General features: G+C 40.7%; 1 protein-coding gene and 1 long non-coding RNA gene across 2 annotated transcripts in view; one reads left to right on the top strand and one right to left on the bottom strand.

The window, feature by feature from the left end:
* LOC142749906 (hexokinase-2) overlaps positions 1-18,766 on the top strand; it is a 38,669-nt gene extending 19,903 nt beyond the window's left edge. Inside the window, exons 4-18 of the mRNA XM_075858492.1 lie at positions 1,103-1,222; positions 4,135-4,230; positions 4,577-4,676; positions 4,784-4,967; positions 6,015-6,170; positions 6,695-6,928; positions 7,652-7,956; positions 8,482-8,630; positions 8,782-8,901; positions 11,081-11,176; positions 12,236-12,335; positions 13,820-14,003; positions 15,478-15,633; positions 15,771-16,004; positions 16,680-18,766. Coding sequence (XP_075714607.1) covers positions 1,103-1,222; positions 4,135-4,230; positions 4,577-4,676; positions 4,784-4,967; positions 6,015-6,170; positions 6,695-6,928; positions 7,652-7,956; positions 8,482-8,630; positions 8,782-8,901; positions 11,081-11,176; positions 12,236-12,335; positions 13,820-14,003; positions 15,478-15,633; positions 15,771-16,004; positions 16,680-16,824 — 2,379 coding nt within the window. The 3' untranslated portion in view covers positions 16,825-18,766. The remainder of the gene's footprint in view (positions 1-1,102; positions 1,223-4,134; positions 4,231-4,576; positions 4,677-4,783; positions 4,968-6,014; positions 6,171-6,694; positions 6,929-7,651; positions 7,957-8,481; positions 8,631-8,781; positions 8,902-11,080; positions 11,177-12,235; positions 12,336-13,819; positions 14,004-15,477; positions 15,634-15,770; positions 16,005-16,679) is intronic.
* Positions 13,755-15,969, bottom strand: LOC142749908 (uncharacterized). The gene is made up of 3 exons (XR_012882504.1): positions 15,506-15,969; positions 15,210-15,337; positions 13,755-13,866 (listed from the first exon to the last, which is right to left on the bottom strand). It is a non-coding gene; the product is annotated as an uncharacterized LOC142749908 (long non-coding RNA).
* Positions 18,767-19,657: the final 891 nt, after the last annotated feature.

Genomic DNA, 19,657 nt, shown 5'->3' with positions numbered 1-19,657 from the left:
ATGGCTACAGGCTACAAACAAACTATGTGTAGTATCCTCATGCAGCCATACTCCTTTCGATCTGTCCCCCACTTTGAGCTAACTTACTGAATGTTTGTTACCAAAAAGTTGGGGACATATGGAAGAAAGTATGACTACAGGATCAGACTACACAGGGTTAGCTTGTAGTCTGTTACCACGGAGATGCAAAGGCACTGTAGACACAAAACAAAAGTCTTGATTAAGAATTTAGTATTTGCAAATCTATATTTTCATTTTAGATGAATTGGGGCAATAAAGAAATAGGTTGCAAAGGTGCACACATCCTTTAATTGGACTCTAAACGTTTTAGAAATTATGGTGTTTAAGAGTACACTCACGTGGGCAGGGATGTTGTGGCAGAAAGTCATATCGTTACTGTACCAAAGCAAAATTGCAGGTGTGGGGGGGGGGGGGGGATGGGTGGCTCCCTGTCCACATATCAACAGACTCCTCTCAATGCCCTCTGAACTCCCATGGGTAGTCACTGGTTGAATTAATACTCACACACAATATTACAGTAGGGCATGTAGTAGATGTTCTAGTTAATAGAGACCTGCCCTGTCACTGTGGTAGAAATTTGGGAATGTATTACTGTATATTTAGGCAAATTTGACATTCAGGATTTTGGTACAGCTGGGTGGAAATCCCCTATTGAATAAATTTAAATTTATAATATAGCCAAGCAAGAAATGACTCACAGAAGACTACTACTCTACACATTGTAGTTGCTGATTATTGCTTGAGGTTTTGGTGCCATTTTAAGCCTAAACCAGGAGTGGGTCCTAAGGTAAGGGAATGTATCATTTAAAGGTTTATGCGACTTCTCTTTATTTTGCATCCCATCCCGTTAAGAACAATGCCTAAGGAGCCAAGCACAGGTTAATGGGGTTTCCCCACCACGCTGACATCACTACCAGCACTCTCAAAGTGCCTATTTACAAAATTGCTGCAGTTCGCAATGGTTTACTTTAGCCATAGACCTGAAAATATGACTCACGGAGATCTTATGTTTTAAACTCTGAGTTATGAAGTCAGACACGTTTCTGCTTCTTATCATATCATTTTCCCACTTCATTTCCAGCTATTTGACCACATTGTGGATTGTTTGGCCAACTTCATGGACCAGCTGCACATCAAAGACAAGACGTTACCCCTTGGGTTCACTTTCTCCTTCCCTTGTCACCAGACAAAACTGGACGAGGTGAGTGGAAGACCATCGCATACAATATACATCTCCATTATAAGTGTTTAGAAGGCTATGTAAACCTTTTGAAAGGGATTTTGTTTAATAAAAAGGTCAAATAGTGTGACTGGTGCAACTTTATAATTAGTTTTTAATAAAAATTATTTTTACTTTTTGAGACACATCTGCTCTGAATACAAAGCATACACAGCCGCTGTATCGTTCGCTAAATCCTGTTCCAATCCTGTTCCAATCAGGTCCACGGGACTGACGGGTTAAGAGCAGCTGTATCTCAAAAAGTAAAAATAATTTTTAATAAAAACAAATTATAAACTTTCACCAAACACACTGATAGACATTTTTATTTAAAAAAATAAATACATTTCAAAGGTTTACATAGCCTTTAAATATATTTGCATCTGATTATTTTTTGTTAAAGAGGACCTGTCAGCTCTCCTGACATGTCTGTTTTAACACTTGTATTTCCTGTGAAACAAAAATTCTGGAGCATGTTTTATTAGAACCCTGCATTGTTCTGTTCCTCTGTTATTCCTCCTGGAAATGTATGATTAAAATTGCTATTTTTGCATATTTGTCATACTTCAATGTTTCAGATTAGAAAAACTACTTTTAATAGTAGACAAAAATAACCAAGTAAACGCAAAATGCTGTTTTTAAAATATTTTTATTTATTGATCGGAAAACTTCTGTTCAGTCCAACCTGGCCCTATGTGAAAAAGTAATTTCCCCCTTAAGCTACTCAATCAACCAGTTAACCAAATTTGAATTGACAATTGGGCTCAATTTCACCTGCCACACCCAGGCATGCGTACTGCCAGACCTGTTGAATCTAAACATCACTTTAAAAGAACCTGTCTGGCAATGTGAAGCCGGCTAGAAGTTCTCAGAAAGCAGCACATGATGCCACGTCCTACAGAGATTCAAATACAGATGACAAACAAAATCTTTGAAATCTACCAGTCCGGAAAGTGTTACAAAGCCATTGCTGAGGCTCTGGAACTCCAGCGAAACGCAGTGAGAGCCATTATCCACAAATGCAGAAAATTTGGAACGGCGATGAACCTTCCCAGGAGTGGTCGGCCTACTACTACAACTTTCATCAAGAGTGCATCAAAGACTCATCCAGGAGGTCACAGTACCCAGAGGAACATCTAAAGAACTGGAGGCCTCACTGTCCTTCATTAAGGTCAATGTATACGATTCCATAATAAGGAGATTGGGCAAAAATGACATCCATGGGAGAGTTGCAAGGCGCAAACCACTGCTGACCAAAAAGAGCACAAAGGTTCGTCTTGCATTTGTCAAAAAACATCTAGATGACCCCCAAGACTAATTCTGTGTACTGATGAGTCAAAGGTGGAACTTTTTGGAAGACATGGGTCTCGTTATATCTGGCGTAAATCTAACACCACATTAACGTAAGAACATCATACCAACAGTCAAACGTGGTGGTGGTGGTGGTGGTGGTGGTAGTGTGATGCTTTGTTTCTGCAGAACTTAGGCGACTTGTCCTAATCGGTGGAATCATGAATTCTGCTCTATATCAGTAAATGCAAAAGTGTCCACCCGTCAGTTCGTGACCTAAAGCTTAAGCGCAGTTGTGTTATGCAGCAGGACAACGATCCGAAGCACTCAAGCAAGTCCACTACTGAATGATTTGGCCACTCCAAGTCCTTAATTTTATTTGTTTTGAGCCAAAGTCCTGTCTTGAATCCCATTTGAGATGCTGTGGCAAGACCTTCATGCTCAAAAACCCTCCAATGTAGCCGAATGAAAACAATTCTGCAAAGAAGAGAGTGGGCCGAAATTCCTCCACAGCGATGTAAAAGACTCCTCGCAAGTTATCTCAAATGTGTTATTACTGCCAAGAGTGGCACAGCCAGTTATTGGGTCTAGGGGGCAATTACTTTTTCACATGGGTAATAAATCTTTATCCTCAATAAATGGAATATTCATAATTTTTGGGCTGCATTTTGTGGTTTCTCGTGTTGTCTTTTATCTTGCATTAAAATTTGTGTTATGATCTGAGACATCTAATTGTAACAAATTAGCAAAACTAGAAGAAATTTAGAGGGGGGGGGGGGACGGACAAAATTTTTGGGATTCGTTGAAGTCGAGAGAGACCGATGCTCTTTGTAGCCATTGTCTGCGCTGGCTAATGAATAGAGGTGAATCCCGCTATTGGGGCCTCCATTAACTCCGAATGCCCTAATAGGTTTTGTGCACATGTCTTTTTCTCTAAACCAGAAAACACCTTTTTTAAGATGACGACTTATGGATGTATAACTGCAGCGAGCGTTATTTAATGTTACGCATATATAAAACGTCTGTGTCCCTAGGATCCTATTATTCCCTAAGCTGCACACAGACAAGAAAATGATTTCTGTGTAATTACATGATATTTTGTATGTTCCATGGAGGGCAAGGATGGGCAGGTAATATAATATGCTGGCAGCTTGCACTAACCTGCATTATCACTGCAATCCGCTTGCGTCATGAAAAGGGTGATGACAGATAAGACGAACAACGGTCTCGGGATTTGTTGATTGACTGTTTTCTATTACTTGGTGCAGTTGTCCTCCGATCTATCCCAAGCGTTCCGAATTCCTATGTCCCGTTACCATATGTGCCTTGTTATATAACCTATGTACAGTATAGGGCCGATCCTTCTTAAATAGGCTTAGTCAGGACAAAACCTACTGTATACTTCCATATGAGAATATAAGAGCATAAGTCGTACATTGCCCCTCAACTGTAATGGCTTGTGGACAAAATAATTGGAGTTCTTGCCCTAAATCCCACTATGGGACGCACTGGAGTTTTTTTTTTTTTTTTTGCACCTGACCTCTTCCTCCATAATATGTTACTTACTCATAATCACAGTCGCTGTCCTTAATCTCTTTCCGCAGAGCATCTTGGTGAGCTGGACGAAAGGATTCAAGTCCTCTGGTGTGGAAGGAAAAGATGTGGTTACTCTGTTAAGACATGCTATTAAGAAACGTGGGGTAAGGTTTTAAGGACTGTAAATGTCCTATGTCGAACTTATTTTCTACCTAAAATGTATTTTTAGAAAAATCTGATTAATAATGCAGGCTGAGATGGTAAATATCATAATGTGACTTCTGCCAAGTTTCTCCTCCCCTTCTCTGCCATCTGTTTGGTGCCAGTCATTTCAGCAGAGGGTAACCACTTCAGCTTTTTACTTGAGGTTGTCCGGCAGTTTACTGTAGGCTGAATTGGCGCCAAGCTGCAGGCGGAGAAGGGGACAAGAGGGTGGATACCACTTAATCAGATGCGGTACAGTATGTTTTGATACATTACATCTTCATGTTTTCTCTCTTCTTGTTCTAGGATTTTGACATTGATATTGTGGCAGTAGTGAATGACACAGTGGGCACGATGATGACCTGTGGATATGACGACCATAACTGTGAGGTTGGACTTATTATTGGTGAGTGGGTTATGACAGATCCCATACACTATATATTGGGAATAATAGGAGTTTGAACTATGTTTTCTGTTTTGTAAGATCTCATTAGTATTTCACGTTATTTTCAGGTACTGGTACCAATGCTTGCTACATGGAAGAAATGCGTCATATAGACCTTGTAGAAGGGGACGAGGGGCGCATGTGCGTGAATATGGAGTGGGGAGCTTTTGGAGATGATGGCTCCTTGGATGATATCAGAACTGAGTTTGACCGAGAAATCGACATGGGATCAATAAACCCAGGGAAACAAATGCAAGTATCTTAATAGTCACCTCCAGTTTTTACCAAACTTCTCATGTGTAATGCCGCTCTATTCAACCACTATCACAATTTCCTTTCTCCAGAAACACATAATCAAAAATTCTAGAATAATAATTAATAAATGTTTTACATAAAGCTTAATCACTGTATAATGGTAATTTCTGCAACTTTCTATTATACTTTGCGTTTCAATTTCTCACCGTTGTTAAGATATCGGTTTGCTGTCAGTGAATAAGAACTTTGAGAGGCTGAAAACCGTTCTGTCCTAATATTTCTCATGGCTGTGCGTTTTCATATAATTGTATCTAGTGCAGGGAATCTCCTATTACCAAGAGGGTCTGAACTCCAGGCTGATACAATGTACCTGCACTGATACATTGTAGCAAACTAAGAATAGGGGAGAGATTTGTTCTGCTGATCTGTTTAGTACACAGAGGATTGTCTAGACTGGATAAACTTCTATCAAACTCTCAGCTGTTGCAGTGTTGGGTTTGTACAGATTTTCTGCCTCTGGATGTAACTGAGAATATTTTACATTTATTGCCGCAAACAGATCTCGAAAATGGCGAGGAACCTTAAACACGAAAGATATGACATAATTACATAATTGTGGAAAAGTAAAGTTACATTTACCCCAGATATGATTCTAATAAAAAATTTGTAGCCCCAGCCTAACTCTTTGCAGAATTGTTTTTTCTTTCTATGGTTTTATGTGAAGCTCTATTGGTTGGTACTACTTCTTCAGAACAGAAATGCCATGTTCAGATATAGGATGTAAAGATTACCGGGTTATTACACAAGGGCAAAACCTCTATCCTGGTGGCCTATTAAAGCATAGTTAAAAATTGCAACATTGCCACCTGCTGGTTATGTTAGGTACTGAAATGATTAAAGTCTAATTTAAAGCCATACTGGTGAAAGAGAGGAAATATTTGTTAGCTCTTCTGTATTTCCTCTGATTTAGTGTGTTATCTGTGATACATTTTAAATACATGGATGTTATAGAAATGCACTTATAATGGAGACTGTCTTTTTCAGGTTTGAGAAGATGATCAGTGGGATGTATATGGGTGAGCTGGTCAGGCTCATCCTAGTCAAGATGGCTAAGGAGGATCTGCTGTTTGAAGGAAGAATCACTCCCGACCTTCTGACCACTGGACATTTTGAAACACGCTATGTCTCAGAGATTGAAAAGTAAGAAGAAAATAGTAAACTGCTTAAAGTTATAAAGCAGAAAATGTAATTAGTAATCAAGATCTTTTCTATCCATTTAAGGCCATATTCTTATTTATAGGGCGCAGTATTATAATAATCAGGGCTAGTGTATTAAATATGTTCTTCGTTTGCCAGGCACGTGATTGAATGGACTTGAGAACCGATCCGCTATGCTGAGCATACCGTTACACCATTTGGCTGGCTATACAAATTTCTATAACTTTGACAGCTAGAAGTGTAGCTTGGAGAGTTAGTGCCTGACTGCAATAGCCACCGATGTTTCCAAAAATCACTCAACTACGGGCAGTAATGGCTAGTTACCAAAGATTTACTCTTTTGGCAAAATATCTTTATTAGAACAGTTTCCTCTTTCTATTGTATAATGGATATAATTTGTAAAGCTTTTAATGCCATGCCCTGTATAATAAATAACTGGTATGGCAGTTTTTTATATTACATTAATAATACTGCTACTGACTCGGCTGATTCTTCTGCACTTACAGAGATAAAGAAGGAATCAAAACAGCACATCAGATCCTGAGCAAGCTGGGGCTGGAGCCCTCCCATGAGGATTGTGTGGCCACACACCGGATCTGTCAGATAGTCTCTACTCGATCTGCCAACCTGTGCGCCACCACACTTTCTGCTGTTCTGAGACGTATCCGAGAGAACAAAGGTGTGGAACGGTTGAGATCAACAGTTGGAGTGGATGGGTCTGTCTACAAGGGTCACCCACAGTAAGTCAACGAGTGGATTTAGGAGTGAGAATTGCCCCCCTTGTTTTCTGGATTGTGATGAAAGTGCTTAGAGATGAATGAACTGATTCTGCACAAATCAAACTTGGTCCGAATCTCCCAAAAGTTTTGGATTCACCAAAATCTGAAATTTTTTGCGGTGCATGAATTGGCAAATAGGCAGTTCACCGGCGAGCATTGGCCGCATTTTACAGATTATAGGAGAAGAGATTGAAAGAAATATCCGCTGGTTTCCCGTAGCGAAGCGTCCCTGCCAGTGTCCAGAAATGACGTTGTCTTGTCCCAGGTGATTGCTCCAGCCAATCACATGCTGCTGCGCTCACACGGGACAAAACTACAAAATCTTCGGAGGCCCGGCAGGTGACATGACGTAGTTTTGTCCCATGTGACCGATGCAGGACTCACAAAAGTCGCTACAGAACACCTGGAGCATTGAGTATTTTAATATTTAAATGTTTTAATTTTAAGGTTTAAATCGTAAGTGCCCTGATTTTCCCTGTCTGACTCTCTTATATCTTCTAGGACTGTATCCAACTTGGATTCAGTCCTAGAAGACATCAGAGAGTCAGACTGGGGACTTGGGATTCGCAGCAAATTTATTTGGACCAAATTCAATTTCGGGATATTCGCACATCTGGAGAAATGACCATAATTTTTTTTACTAAAAGGCAACAGATAGTAATCCCCATTTTTCTCTTTCCTTAGCTTTGCACGGCTCCTTCAGAAGACTGTCCGCAGACTTGTGCCTGAGTGTGACATCCGATTCATCCGATCAGAGGATGGCAGCGGTAAAGGAGCTGCCATGGTGACAGCTGTAGCCTACCGATTGGCCGACCAGCGCCATGAACGGGAGAAGACACTTGAAGCCCTCAACCTTAGCACCAAGCAGCTTCTAGAGGTCAAGAGGATCTTGAGAGTTGAGATGGAGAGGGGACTGAAAAAAACAAGCCATGATGAAGCCACGGTCAAGATGCTACCTACATATGTAAGGTCCACTCCTGATGGCACAGGTGAGACGTGGCCTCCTAGCTCCGTAATAATCGTACTGTAGTTATGGATTATGTAATCAGAAGATATGTTCAATAAATAAATTAGGTGTGCAAGAATGTAGAAGATGGAACGATACTCACTCTTTACATTGACTCTTCTTGAGTAGAGATGAATCGTGGTTTAAGAATATAACTTTAATGGCCTATCCTTAGGATAGGCAATCAATGTATGAATGGTACCCCCACCTATCAGAAAAGGGGGTCGTGGTGCTTAGGGCAGTACCCGAAACATTATCATCTTTGTCAGTGTGGCAGTATCTGGTACTGCAGCTCAACCCCATTCAAGTGAAGCAGTAGAAGACACAGCCACATGGACAAGAGCAGTGATGTGTTGGACAGTGCAGAGAAGGGACCATGTATCTCCAATATCACACACTAGTGGCCTTCCTTGGAACAAAGTCGTTTATTAAAATAGTTATCTTCAGTGATCTACAATACGTGATAATACACTGTGTATTCTAACAGTATCACAATGTCATTTTTCAGAGAGAGGCGACTTCCTGGCTTTGGATCTCGGGGGCACAAATTTCCGTGTTCTCCTGGTGCGTGTTCGGAATGGTATGAGACGTGGGGTGGAAATGCACAACAAGATCTACACCATCTCTCAGGACATCATGCAAGGAACCGGAGAGGAGGTGAGAACTACTGAACATTATTCCCCTTTATATCGATACATACGTTGAAGAAAATTGTAATAAAGTAAAACATGAGTTCAGATTTTGGATATTCTGATATGTTTTTCATGGTGTTGTATATTTACTATATTTTATCTGTTCTTCCTTGCAGCTGTTTGACCACATAGTTCACTGCATTGCTGATTTCCTGGAATACATGGGTATGAAAGGAGTCTCGCTGCCCCTTGGGTTCACCTTCTCCTTCCCGTGCCATCAGAACAACCTGGATGAGGTAATTAGAGGCAACAGCAGAATTTTCTATGTGGGTTTCAATTCATAATCTGTTCATTGGTCCTTTATCTGTTTTTTATACTGAATGTACTAGCGGTTATTCTGTAGGAACATATGGATGTAGCAGAGCTGAATAAGTACTTTTGGATTTAAAATCCTGGTGATTTATCCCAAACCATTGAGAATTTAGCTGCAATTAATTAAATGACAAGTCAGTTCTGCCACATCATTAGTGTAATCCATTTTTTGCAGTCTCCATGTTCATACCCTTACAACCTATTTACTGAGTAAGTTTATCGACATTATTGCAATATGAAGATCAATATGATTATTCAAGATTTTTCAGTTGAGCCTAAATCCTCTAATTTCCAGAGCATTGTACAGTAATCACCGAGGATTATTCAGTTTATAAAGCAATCAAATAAATCACCTTAAAGAGGCTCTGTCACCAGATTTTGCAACCCTTATCTGCTATTTCAGCAGATCGGCGCTGCAATGTAGATTACAGTAACGTTTTGTTTTTTTTTAAAACGAGCATTTTTGGCCAAGTTATGACCATTTTTATATTTATGCAAATGAGGCTTTCTAAAGTACAACTGGGCGTGTTTAAAGTAAAAGTCCAAGTGGGCGTGTATTGTGTGTGTGTGTACATCTGGGCGTTTTTACTTCTTTTACTAGCTGGGCGTTGTGAATAGAAGTGTATGATGCTGACGAATCAGCATCATCCACTTCTCTTCGTTACCACCCAGCTTCCGGCAGTGCACAGACACACAGCGTGTTCTCGAGAGATCGCGCTGTGACGTCACTCACTTCCTGCCCCAGGTCCTGTATCGTGTCGGACGAGCGAGGACACATCGGCACCAGAGGCTACAGTTGATTCTGCAGCAGCATCGGCGTTTGCAGGTGTAAGTAGATACATCGACTTACCTGCAAACGCCGATGCTGCTGCAGAATCAACTGTAGCCTCTGGTGCCGATGTGTCCTCGCTCGTCCGACACGATGCAGGACCTGGGGCAGGAAGTGAGTGACGTCACAGCGCGATCTCTCGAGAACATGCTGTGTGTCTGTGCACTGCCAGAAGCTGGGTGTTAACGAAGAGAAGTGGATGATGCTGATTCGTCAGCATCATACACTTCTATTCACAACGCCCAGCTAGTAAAAGAAGTAAAAACGCCCCGATGTACGCACACAATACACGCCCAGTTATACTTTTACTTTAAACACGCCCAGTTGTACTTTAGAAAGCCTCATTTGCATAAATATAAAAATGGTCATAACTTGGCCAAAAATGCTCGTTTTTAAAAAAACAAAACGTTACTCTTATCTACATTGCAGCGCCGATCTGCTGCAATAGGAGATAGGGGTTGCAAAATCTGGTGACAGAGCCTCTTTAAAGAGGCTCTGTCACCAGATTATCAAATCCCTATCTCCTATTGCATGTGATCGGCGCTGCAATGTAGATAACAGTAACGTTTGTTTTTTTTAAAACTATCATTTTTGGCCAAGTTATGAGCTATTTTATATTTATGCAAATGAGCCTTTCTAATGGACAACTGGGCGTGTATTGTGTTTTTAGCAACTGGGCGTGTATTGTGTTTTTAGCAACTGGGCGTGTTTACTTCTTTCACTGCACAATCACACTGTGCTGTGGATCAAGCTGGGCTGGAACAATGAGAAGTGCAGGACACTGATAAGTCACTGATTGGTCAGCGTCATACACTCCTCTGTACAACGCCCAGTTGGTAAAAAGTAAAAACACGCCCAGTTGTCCATTGAGAAACTCATTAGCATAAATCTAAACTAGCTCATAACTTGCTCACAAATGATCGTTTTTCAAAATAAAAACCACTGCTGTTATCTACATTACAGCGCCAATCAGATTATGTAGGCGATAGGGCACTTATAATCTGGTGAGAGAGCCTCTTTAAGTTCCGATGTGTCAGTAGAGTTCAGCTAAACGCCCCCAGTGAAAGTGAGATCGCTGCATGGCATAACTGAAAATACATGGATACTGTGGTGGAGCTTCCTTTATGGACACCTTGGTGACACCCCTGGAGTGCTGCGATCACCGTGTGAAAATCTGCTATAGCATCTTTCTTGCTCATGGACCATCATACAGCTTTTCAATTCCAGACTAATGCTTGGATATATAAAAAAAGAGTGTGTATTTTCCCCCATAGGGCATTCTCCTGAAGTGGACCAAAGGTTTCAAAGCATCTGGCTGTGAAGGAGAAGATGTTGTGAATCTCTTGAAGGAAGCCATCCACAGGCGGGAGGTGGGTATTCTGCATCGTGCACAGAGGAGGTCTTTTTCTGCTTTACTACATAGTGCATTGTGTGCTTCTTTATTTTGTAAGGCCGGAAAGTTGTATCTTGGGTGACTACATCCTACCATATAAGCATTCATTGCTGATGGTGTTACACATTATATTTTCGATAAAATAAGGGCTTATTTACACGACCGGGATAATCGGCTATCACACGGCTGCATTAAAATCAATGCACGTCTATGGGGACATTCACACGGCCATTTTTTTTTTTTAATGGTCCGTGTAAACGGCCTGTTCAAAAAATGGGTCATGTCCTATTTTTGACTGTTTTCCCAGATCCCTCAATAGACTCAAGTCTATTTGGGATCCGTGAACAGGAGTTCCGCTTTTCATGGCCGATTTGACACCTGTCCGTGTGAATACGGCCTAAGAGTTGTGGGTTATGTCTGGGAAGCTATGCATCCATCTGAGGTGACTGAGCTGTACTTTAAATTGCTCTATTGATAGAAACAGCAATCCCATAGCTTTACTCTTTTGCCAGCTCTAGGAGAGCAGCTCCAGGGCATTTGACTTCCCTCTTGCTGTTCTCTACAACCTAAATTGCTTCCGCTTGTAAAGGGAGCAAAACGGCTAAAATGTATAAGGGAAATGCTTATTATGCAGGTAACTTAACAACATTTTGTGTTTAGGCCATAAGTAGGTGTCTGACCCCTGGACCGCCACTGACCAGCATAATGAAGGGGCTCCAGCAAGCGCTGTGGCCCCTTCACTGTTGGTCCAAACACAGGGGCACCTCTGTAAATGTTACTGCGCCTTGCACTGCAGCCCAAGCCCATTTACACATAACCCCACCGATCACACATTTATGGCTTCATCCTTAGATAAGCCATCAATGGGAATTCCTGGAAAACCCCTGGAATTTCAAAATTATGTTCTGGTTAATATCATATGTTTTTTGCAAATCCCCCAACATAAAGATAAATGATAAAATTCACTTTACGTCTACAATTTTAATTTTGAGAAGAGATTGTTCTAGTGTTTACTGATCTGTTTTGCTATCTGTAGGAGTTAGACCTGGATGTAGTAGCTGTTGTGAATGATACTGTTGGGACTATGATGACTTGTGGCTATGAAGACCCCCGTTGTGAAATGGGACTGATTGTCGGTAAGACAGAACATTTCACTGTCATTATAAGCAGAAATGCAGCCCTAAAATTGTCCTAGTGTAATGGATAAAGAGGCTCTGTCACCACATTATAAGTGTCCTATCTCCTACATAATTTGATCGGCGCTGTAATGTAGGTAACAATAGAAAAAATAGAAAAACTATCCATTTTCACCAAGTTATGAGCGATTTTAGCTTTATGCCAATTACTTTCTTAATGCCCAACTGGGCGTGTTTTTACTTTTGACCAAGTGGGCATTGTAAAGAAGTGTATGACGCTGACTAATCCGCATCATACACTTCTCTCCATTCATGTACTCAGCACATAGTGATCCTGCGTTGTTCACTATGTGCTGTCACTTACTCACACATTAATGTTACTGAAGTGTCTTGACAGTGAATAGACATCACCTCCAGCCAGGACGGAATATCTATTCACAATCCCGAAACTTACAGCACAACACATCGAGATCACGCTGTAAATGACAGCTTACAGCGAAATTACACTTGCTGTGCTGTAAGTCCCACATAAACGTTACCGAAGTGTCGGGATTGTGAATAGACATCGCGTCCTGGCTGGAAGTGATGTCTATGCACTGTCAAGACACTTCATTAACGTTAATGTCTGACTATGTGACTGCACATCATGATCTAGAAAGATTACTATGTGCTGAATAAATGAATGGAGAGAAGTGTATGACGCTGATTGGTCAGCGTCATACACTCCTCTGTACAACGCCCAGTTGATCAAAAGTAAAAACACGCCCAGTTGGGCATTAAGAAAGTAATTCGCATAAAGCTAAAATCGCTCATAACTTGGTGAAAATTAATTGTTTTTCTAAATAAAAAACACTGCTGTCACCTACATTATAGCGCCGATCACATTATGTAGGAGATAGGGCACTTATAATGTGGTGACAGAGCCTCTTAAGATATAGATGTGTAATGATGATATTCTATGGATTTTACCTAGTAATTGATGAGATTACACCCATTCATAAATAATTTGCTATCTTATGTACTAAATGATAGCAAATATCTGAGGGAGACTCAAATCATATATATTTTAGCATAGTTTGATCACATAGATTATACTTGTTGTTATGTCAGAATTGTACTACTGTTCCAAGTGTTTTGATGGTGCTGAAGTGCAGGAAGAACAGTGACTGTGTCTTCCCTGCATCCATCTGGTTTGAAGGAGGCCACCTAGTGGCTACAGCAATGTTTTACATTGCAGAATTCCCTTTCATTCAGCCTATACATGGGTGACAAAGACTAACATTCTTGTAAACCATTATTATATATGAAATAATTGGCCTGGAACCAAATAATAAAATTCTTCATGCAATGATAGGAATAGTAATGTCACTATATGTTTGTCAGGTCATTGCTCTGACAAGTTTTATTAGACTCACTGAATGTACATAGCTGGGATCCACAAGGTTAATACGGGTCATCACATTCTTTTCATTTGTAAACTTCAGGTACTGGCAGCAATGCTTGTTACATGGAGGAGATGAGAAACGTGGAGCTAGTAGAAGGAGAGGAAGGCAGAATGTGCATCAACATGGAGTGGGGAGCGTTTGGTGATAATGACTGTCTAGAAGATTTCCGAACAGAGTTTGACAGAGCAGTAGATGAACTGTCGCTGAATCCTGGCAAGCAGAGGTATGTCGCCTTGTATAACATACACCCAAACTGCTGCAAAAACACATCGGTTCTTAACACATTTAATGAGCTGTCATAGACTCACACAGGGTCTAATAAAAATTCTGATATTGCAGCAGATTTGTCTTGACGCAGTGTTCCTTACGCATACATCATGTCATACTGTGCACAAAGATAAAATGACCATCCTTTAGTCCTGTGCCCTGTATTGTGTCGGTGATTATGTTCCCTACTATGTATCACCGTAATCTACACCAGGAATATTGTCAACTCTTATTATTAATTTAGTCTTTTCGACCCGAATATTTGAAACTATAATAAAATGGTATTTGTGATTTATAAGAGTGTATTTTATTTGGGGAAATTATATTTTGTGCACTTCTCTTCCTGGTGGGGGCAACGGTGCTTTTCATCATCAACATGGTAGTTTTAACCATTAAGTTGTGCAATGCAAACACATAGATGTAGTGCAGCCCCTGGAGGCATGATATACTCCTCAGTATTGATAGCAATACGTCATTACCATGATGGTTAAACACTTGGCAGGTGAGAGCTGTGGCCTGAACCACAGCACAACTCGGTCATGCCCAAAGGGCTTCAGGAAGCTGAGATGGTGGCTGCTGTATGCAAGGTCCCTACACTAGAGAGCTGCTTAAAAGGGTTGTCCGCTATGGACAATCCCTTATTGTTAGAAGTGTCTCTTGCCTTAAGCTGACTACAGGTTGTCCGACCTTCTGGGACCTCGAGGAAACATCTGTAAACTTTGGGGGTACTCTCTAGCTATTGTTGAATTCGCCTATAGGGGAAAATATGCTGTGGGTGTAATGTATGGACACAGATGGACTCTTTGTAGCCACTCACTGTCCTGGCTAATAGATGAAGGTCATGAATGGGGGAACCTCCTTCTATTAAATAAGAATTCTGTAATAGAATATTTGAAATGGGTTGGAAGCAGGTGAATTTATTTCCACAACTAATAAAATAGTGGCCCTGAAGAATAAAAAATTCACCCTTTAGTCCATCACTTTATTAATCGGTGAAAGATATTCAATGGTGACTACTTTTTTTCACCTTTGTCACATGCCCAGAGACAGCAAAATCAGGCCTTCAGAGCGTAAATCCTGCATACAACTACCCAGATCTCCGCTATCTTCGCCCTTATAACTATGACTTTGGGGGTGGCTCCATTAATACCTTAAAGTTTACCTCCAGAGCTGCTTGTGTTCTCACCATCTCTTGCAGAGGAGGCGTCATACATTGCCGCTTAGATAATACCGCCTGATAGTTGGCTACGTCTCATGCTGTCTTCTTTTAATTTCTGGCAGAAGATGTAACTGTGAGCAACATAGGGGGTACACTATAATATTTAAGTTTTGGCTGGATGTGTGCTTTATGGCATAACAAACTATTTCTAAAAAAACATCCAGCATATCAATCCTAATCACAATAATAACTGGCAATCTTTCTGGATCAGGTTTGAGAAGATGATTAGCGGCATGTACCTCGGGGAGATTGTAAGGAATGTCTTGATAGACTTTACTAAACGGGGGCTGCTGTTCCGCGGAAAGATATCAGAGAGGCTGAAGACCAGGAGCATTTTTGAAACCAAGTTCCTGTCCCAGATTGAGAGGTGAGTGATCAGAATCAGACATTTTACTAATTCTCTAATTATTTCATATGACTAATGGCTCCACTGGGAGTATAAGAAACCATTTTTTTCTCTTTTTGGTTGTAATCCCTTACGAATTTCTCATCCTATCTTTGCAGTGATCGCTTGGCATTGCTTCAGGTTCGCTCCATCCTCCAACATCTCGGCTTGGACAGCACATGTGATGACAGTATCATTGTAAAGGAAGTGTGTACAGCGGTTGCACGGAGAGCTGCTCAGCTTTGTGGTGCTGGAGTTGCTGCAGTTGTTGACAAGATCAGAGAGAACCGAGGGTTGGATTCCCTGAAAGTCACAGTAGGCGTGGATGGGACTCTTTATAAACTTCACCCACAGTAAGTTATAGGGGGGGGGGGGGGGGGACGACGACTCTGGGCATAGAATCCATATGCAAAATTATAAATAACACCGTCATATTGCACATATTTGTTGGATCACAATGGATTAGATAGTCATTGTCATTATTATTTGTCAATCTTCTGCCTATTGATATTTATTTATGCCACTCTTTTAGTGTAAATTTGTTTGGGTCCCTCTCCCCTTTATGGGAAGAAGGGAAACTGAGAAAATCTCAGGAAAATCATGCTACATTGTTAAAAAAAAACAAATAAAACAAATTGAACAGATAAATAACACCGCCATACATTGCCTAATCCTAATAGTGTCAAATACATTGCATATATGCTATTTTATGTATGCCAAGTAGATAAGGCAGTGTATAGTGTGTTCAGCAGAGTGGTCTACTTTTATTGAGATTCATCACTAGGTGGCCCTGTCACACTCAAGCAGCATGTATTAAAGGTGTTGCTAGCCCTGGGGCTACTATTGTCTATTATTAAATGATATGTAATGCCAGTGACATGATGCATGATACAAATAATGAAGGATGGGTGCATACATTTGCACAATGCAAGTGTGTGTGTGTGTGTGTGTGTGTGTGTGTGTGTGTGTGTGTGTGTACCTAAAATGTTGAAAACTAATTTTTTTATTGTTTTTTTTCCCCCCTGTAGCTTCTCCTCCATTATGCATAAAACCGTAAATGAGCTTTCTCCAAAGTGTCAGGTGACATTTCTCCAGTCTGAAGATGGCAGTGGAAAGGGAGCTGCACTCATCACCGCTGTAGCATGCAGGATTCGGGAAGCAGGACAGCGTTAAGGGAGATGAGCCAAAGGATTTATTTGAGCGCATTCCTGTATATAAACTCATTACTGGCTCCTTACAGCCTCACCATCCATTGTCTCCAATCCTTGAAACTAATATTTTTTAAAGGAATTCCTGGATTCAACTCTGGTGAACAGGAATTTACATATTTGCCTGCATCTTTATGAGGGAAAATGTACATAGGTGAATTTATTTTATTTTTATAGGATAGACATGAAAAGGATTGATCACAATGATTATACACATGGAACCAAGCTGGAGTCCACCTTACTTCTCAACGTCAACCAGATCCAGAGTCTACAAGTGTTTTCCCTCATGTCCTGGGTATATAGCTGACTTACTTCTGTCAAGCCCCCCAAAGATTTAATGCCGACACATCTACACAACAGATTGTGATTACGGATGGAAATATTCTTTATTCTGCATCAAAAGTTGATTTTGTTCCCTTTGAGTTGCAGACATCTGGCAGTGACATAGTGGGAAGTTATGTTAGAAAATAGAATTTTGCGTGAAAATTTCCAATAATAATTGTACAGTAGGACGTCATTATAGAACAGAGGAGATGACGGCAAAAATTATATTAACCACCTGTATAAAACGACCGCATGTGACTAGAAATGATGCAAATGTTAAATTTTTTGTTAGTCACATATTACTGATCAAAAACAACATATAGCTTGACAGAATATAAGTTAAATCCAACTCTGTTACATAACTTTGTAGAATTTGTTTACTTCTCTTCTTGCAGCACCCCCTTGGTGTACTCTGTAAACCATGGTACGTTAGGTTGCCTAGCAACCTATTAACTTCCTGTTTGGGTGACCTCCTTTTCATTACATGTACAAATGTAGTCACAGGAAGTTCTACTTGCTGTACCATAGACCAAGCCCCGCAATTCTACACAGGCTTGTTTTAGGTCCCTCACGTCAGTAGGTCACATGAGAAGATTAGTTGAGTTGTGTTACGTTTTAATGGAAGCATAGGAAGAAATAGTGTAGCCAATGGAGAGAGGCTTTTTAAATGATGCCTTTTATATGACCTGAATATGGGTGAAATTACCATTTGAACAGAACATCATTAGGTCATACGGAATGGGAAAAAATGCCTTAATCTAATTTCAGGATGTATTTTCCCCTATAGATTGAACAGCATAAACCTGTTTCTATTGTCAGAATAGTTAAATACTGTTTTATATACGGTGTCATTGAATGTTTGAATGGATGTATATGAGTAGTCATTACATCCTGCAAAACTTGAAACCTTAATCTAAACTTGGGGACTGTACAAGAGGCTATAGGAATAAAGCTTTTAGGATTAGTCCCAGGCTAATGCAAAAATGAAGCAATAATTCATCTCTGTAGGGTAAACGGTGTACTAGTGATCCCTGTACTTGTATTTTTTTCTTGTAGATTATTATTGTAACATTAATTTATGTTAAGCTTACATAGGATGCTAGAGATACGTTACTGGTGCGAAACACTTTGTAACCCTTTGAATGCTGCTCTTGCCTCTCCCAAAGAATATCAATGTAGGAACCCGTTAGACCTATGTTCCATGTATGTACCGGACAGACTTCTATTTCTAAAGGCAGGCTGCATTTCTATGCAACATCTGTAATGCACATATAGTTTAATTTGCTACATACAGACTTAGTTATATTTTGTGTTGCACAAATCTGTATGTAGGACTTGTTCTGCTGTTTGTTGACACTAATGTTCTCATACGTTCCTGCTGTTATGCTCAGATGTAGCGTGCGTGTGACTTCTCATTGGTTGGGACCGGTACTTTGGTTGGGTCTGCTCTTAATACGCTGTAGCGTTGTCTGTCTGGCAAACTTAATGCGTCAGTTTCGTGTACATATTTATAGCTGTGATTTATTTATTTTTGCTGTACCTGTAACTTCATAAAGTTGCTGAATGCTTTATAGAAAGATGAACTGTGACTGCGTATGTCTTTCTTCACTATCAATATTCTGCCATTTTTGTCCAGGCAAGTCCAGTATCCACCAGTCTATAGTTTATATATTGATATAATCTACATGAAAAGTTAAGTAACTTTTGTAAATACATTACTTATTGTTTACTGATCCTGAGTTACAACCTGTTGTAATCCAATTTCTGCTGGTTGTCATTAGCAGCAGTCCGTTAACTTGTCAACAGACACATCTATGAGCTTCTAAAATGTAGTACGTTTTTCATGCATTCGAAAACTGTACAATCCCTGGTGTAAAGTTCTCAGAATAGAAATTACTAGAACAAAGTCAGCGCAGACACTGAGAAAGCGAGGAATATTAAAAGACTTGACTTCGGAAAATGCAGAATTGTGAATTCTTCTCTGGACTATAACTGTCACAATCTAAGGGTATGTGGACGCACTAGGCCGCTCCGCCGTAGCGGAGAGGCAGCTGACCAACTCACAGTCTATGCACAAAGTCTATGGTAGAATTGTAGCACAAGGGTACCTGGGATAGCAAGGGCTCTGGCACAGATTGGGCTGGAGGTGGTGGGTTGCGCTAGATGTGGCAGATGATATCCAGGATGACAGGTGACAGCAGACGTGGAGTATTCCAGCAGGAGGGGGGAGGCACGACTCAGGTACTATACAGGCTCAGGAACAAGGCACAGCACGGGATATAGGAGGCAGGACAAGGGAACACTGGGAGCAGGGAAACACTTAGGGACTATTTGCAATACAGACATGGGAAAACTACAACAACGCTGAGGCAGGGAGTGGAGGGGTGGAGCCCTTCTTATAGTCCAGGGTGGACAGGGGTTGATTAGGGAACTTTAAACATGTGCACACGCTGGCCCTTCAGGGCCGAGCGTGC

Source organism: Rhinoderma darwinii, chromosome 3 (genome assembly GCF_050947455.1).
Source record: "Rhinoderma darwinii isolate aRhiDar2 chromosome 3, aRhiDar2.hap1, whole genome shotgun sequence".
Classification (NCBI taxonomy): Eukaryota; Metazoa; Chordata; class Amphibia; order Anura; family Rhinodermatidae; genus Rhinoderma; species Rhinoderma darwinii.
This window is presented reverse-complemented; position numbering and strand designations above follow the sequence as displayed.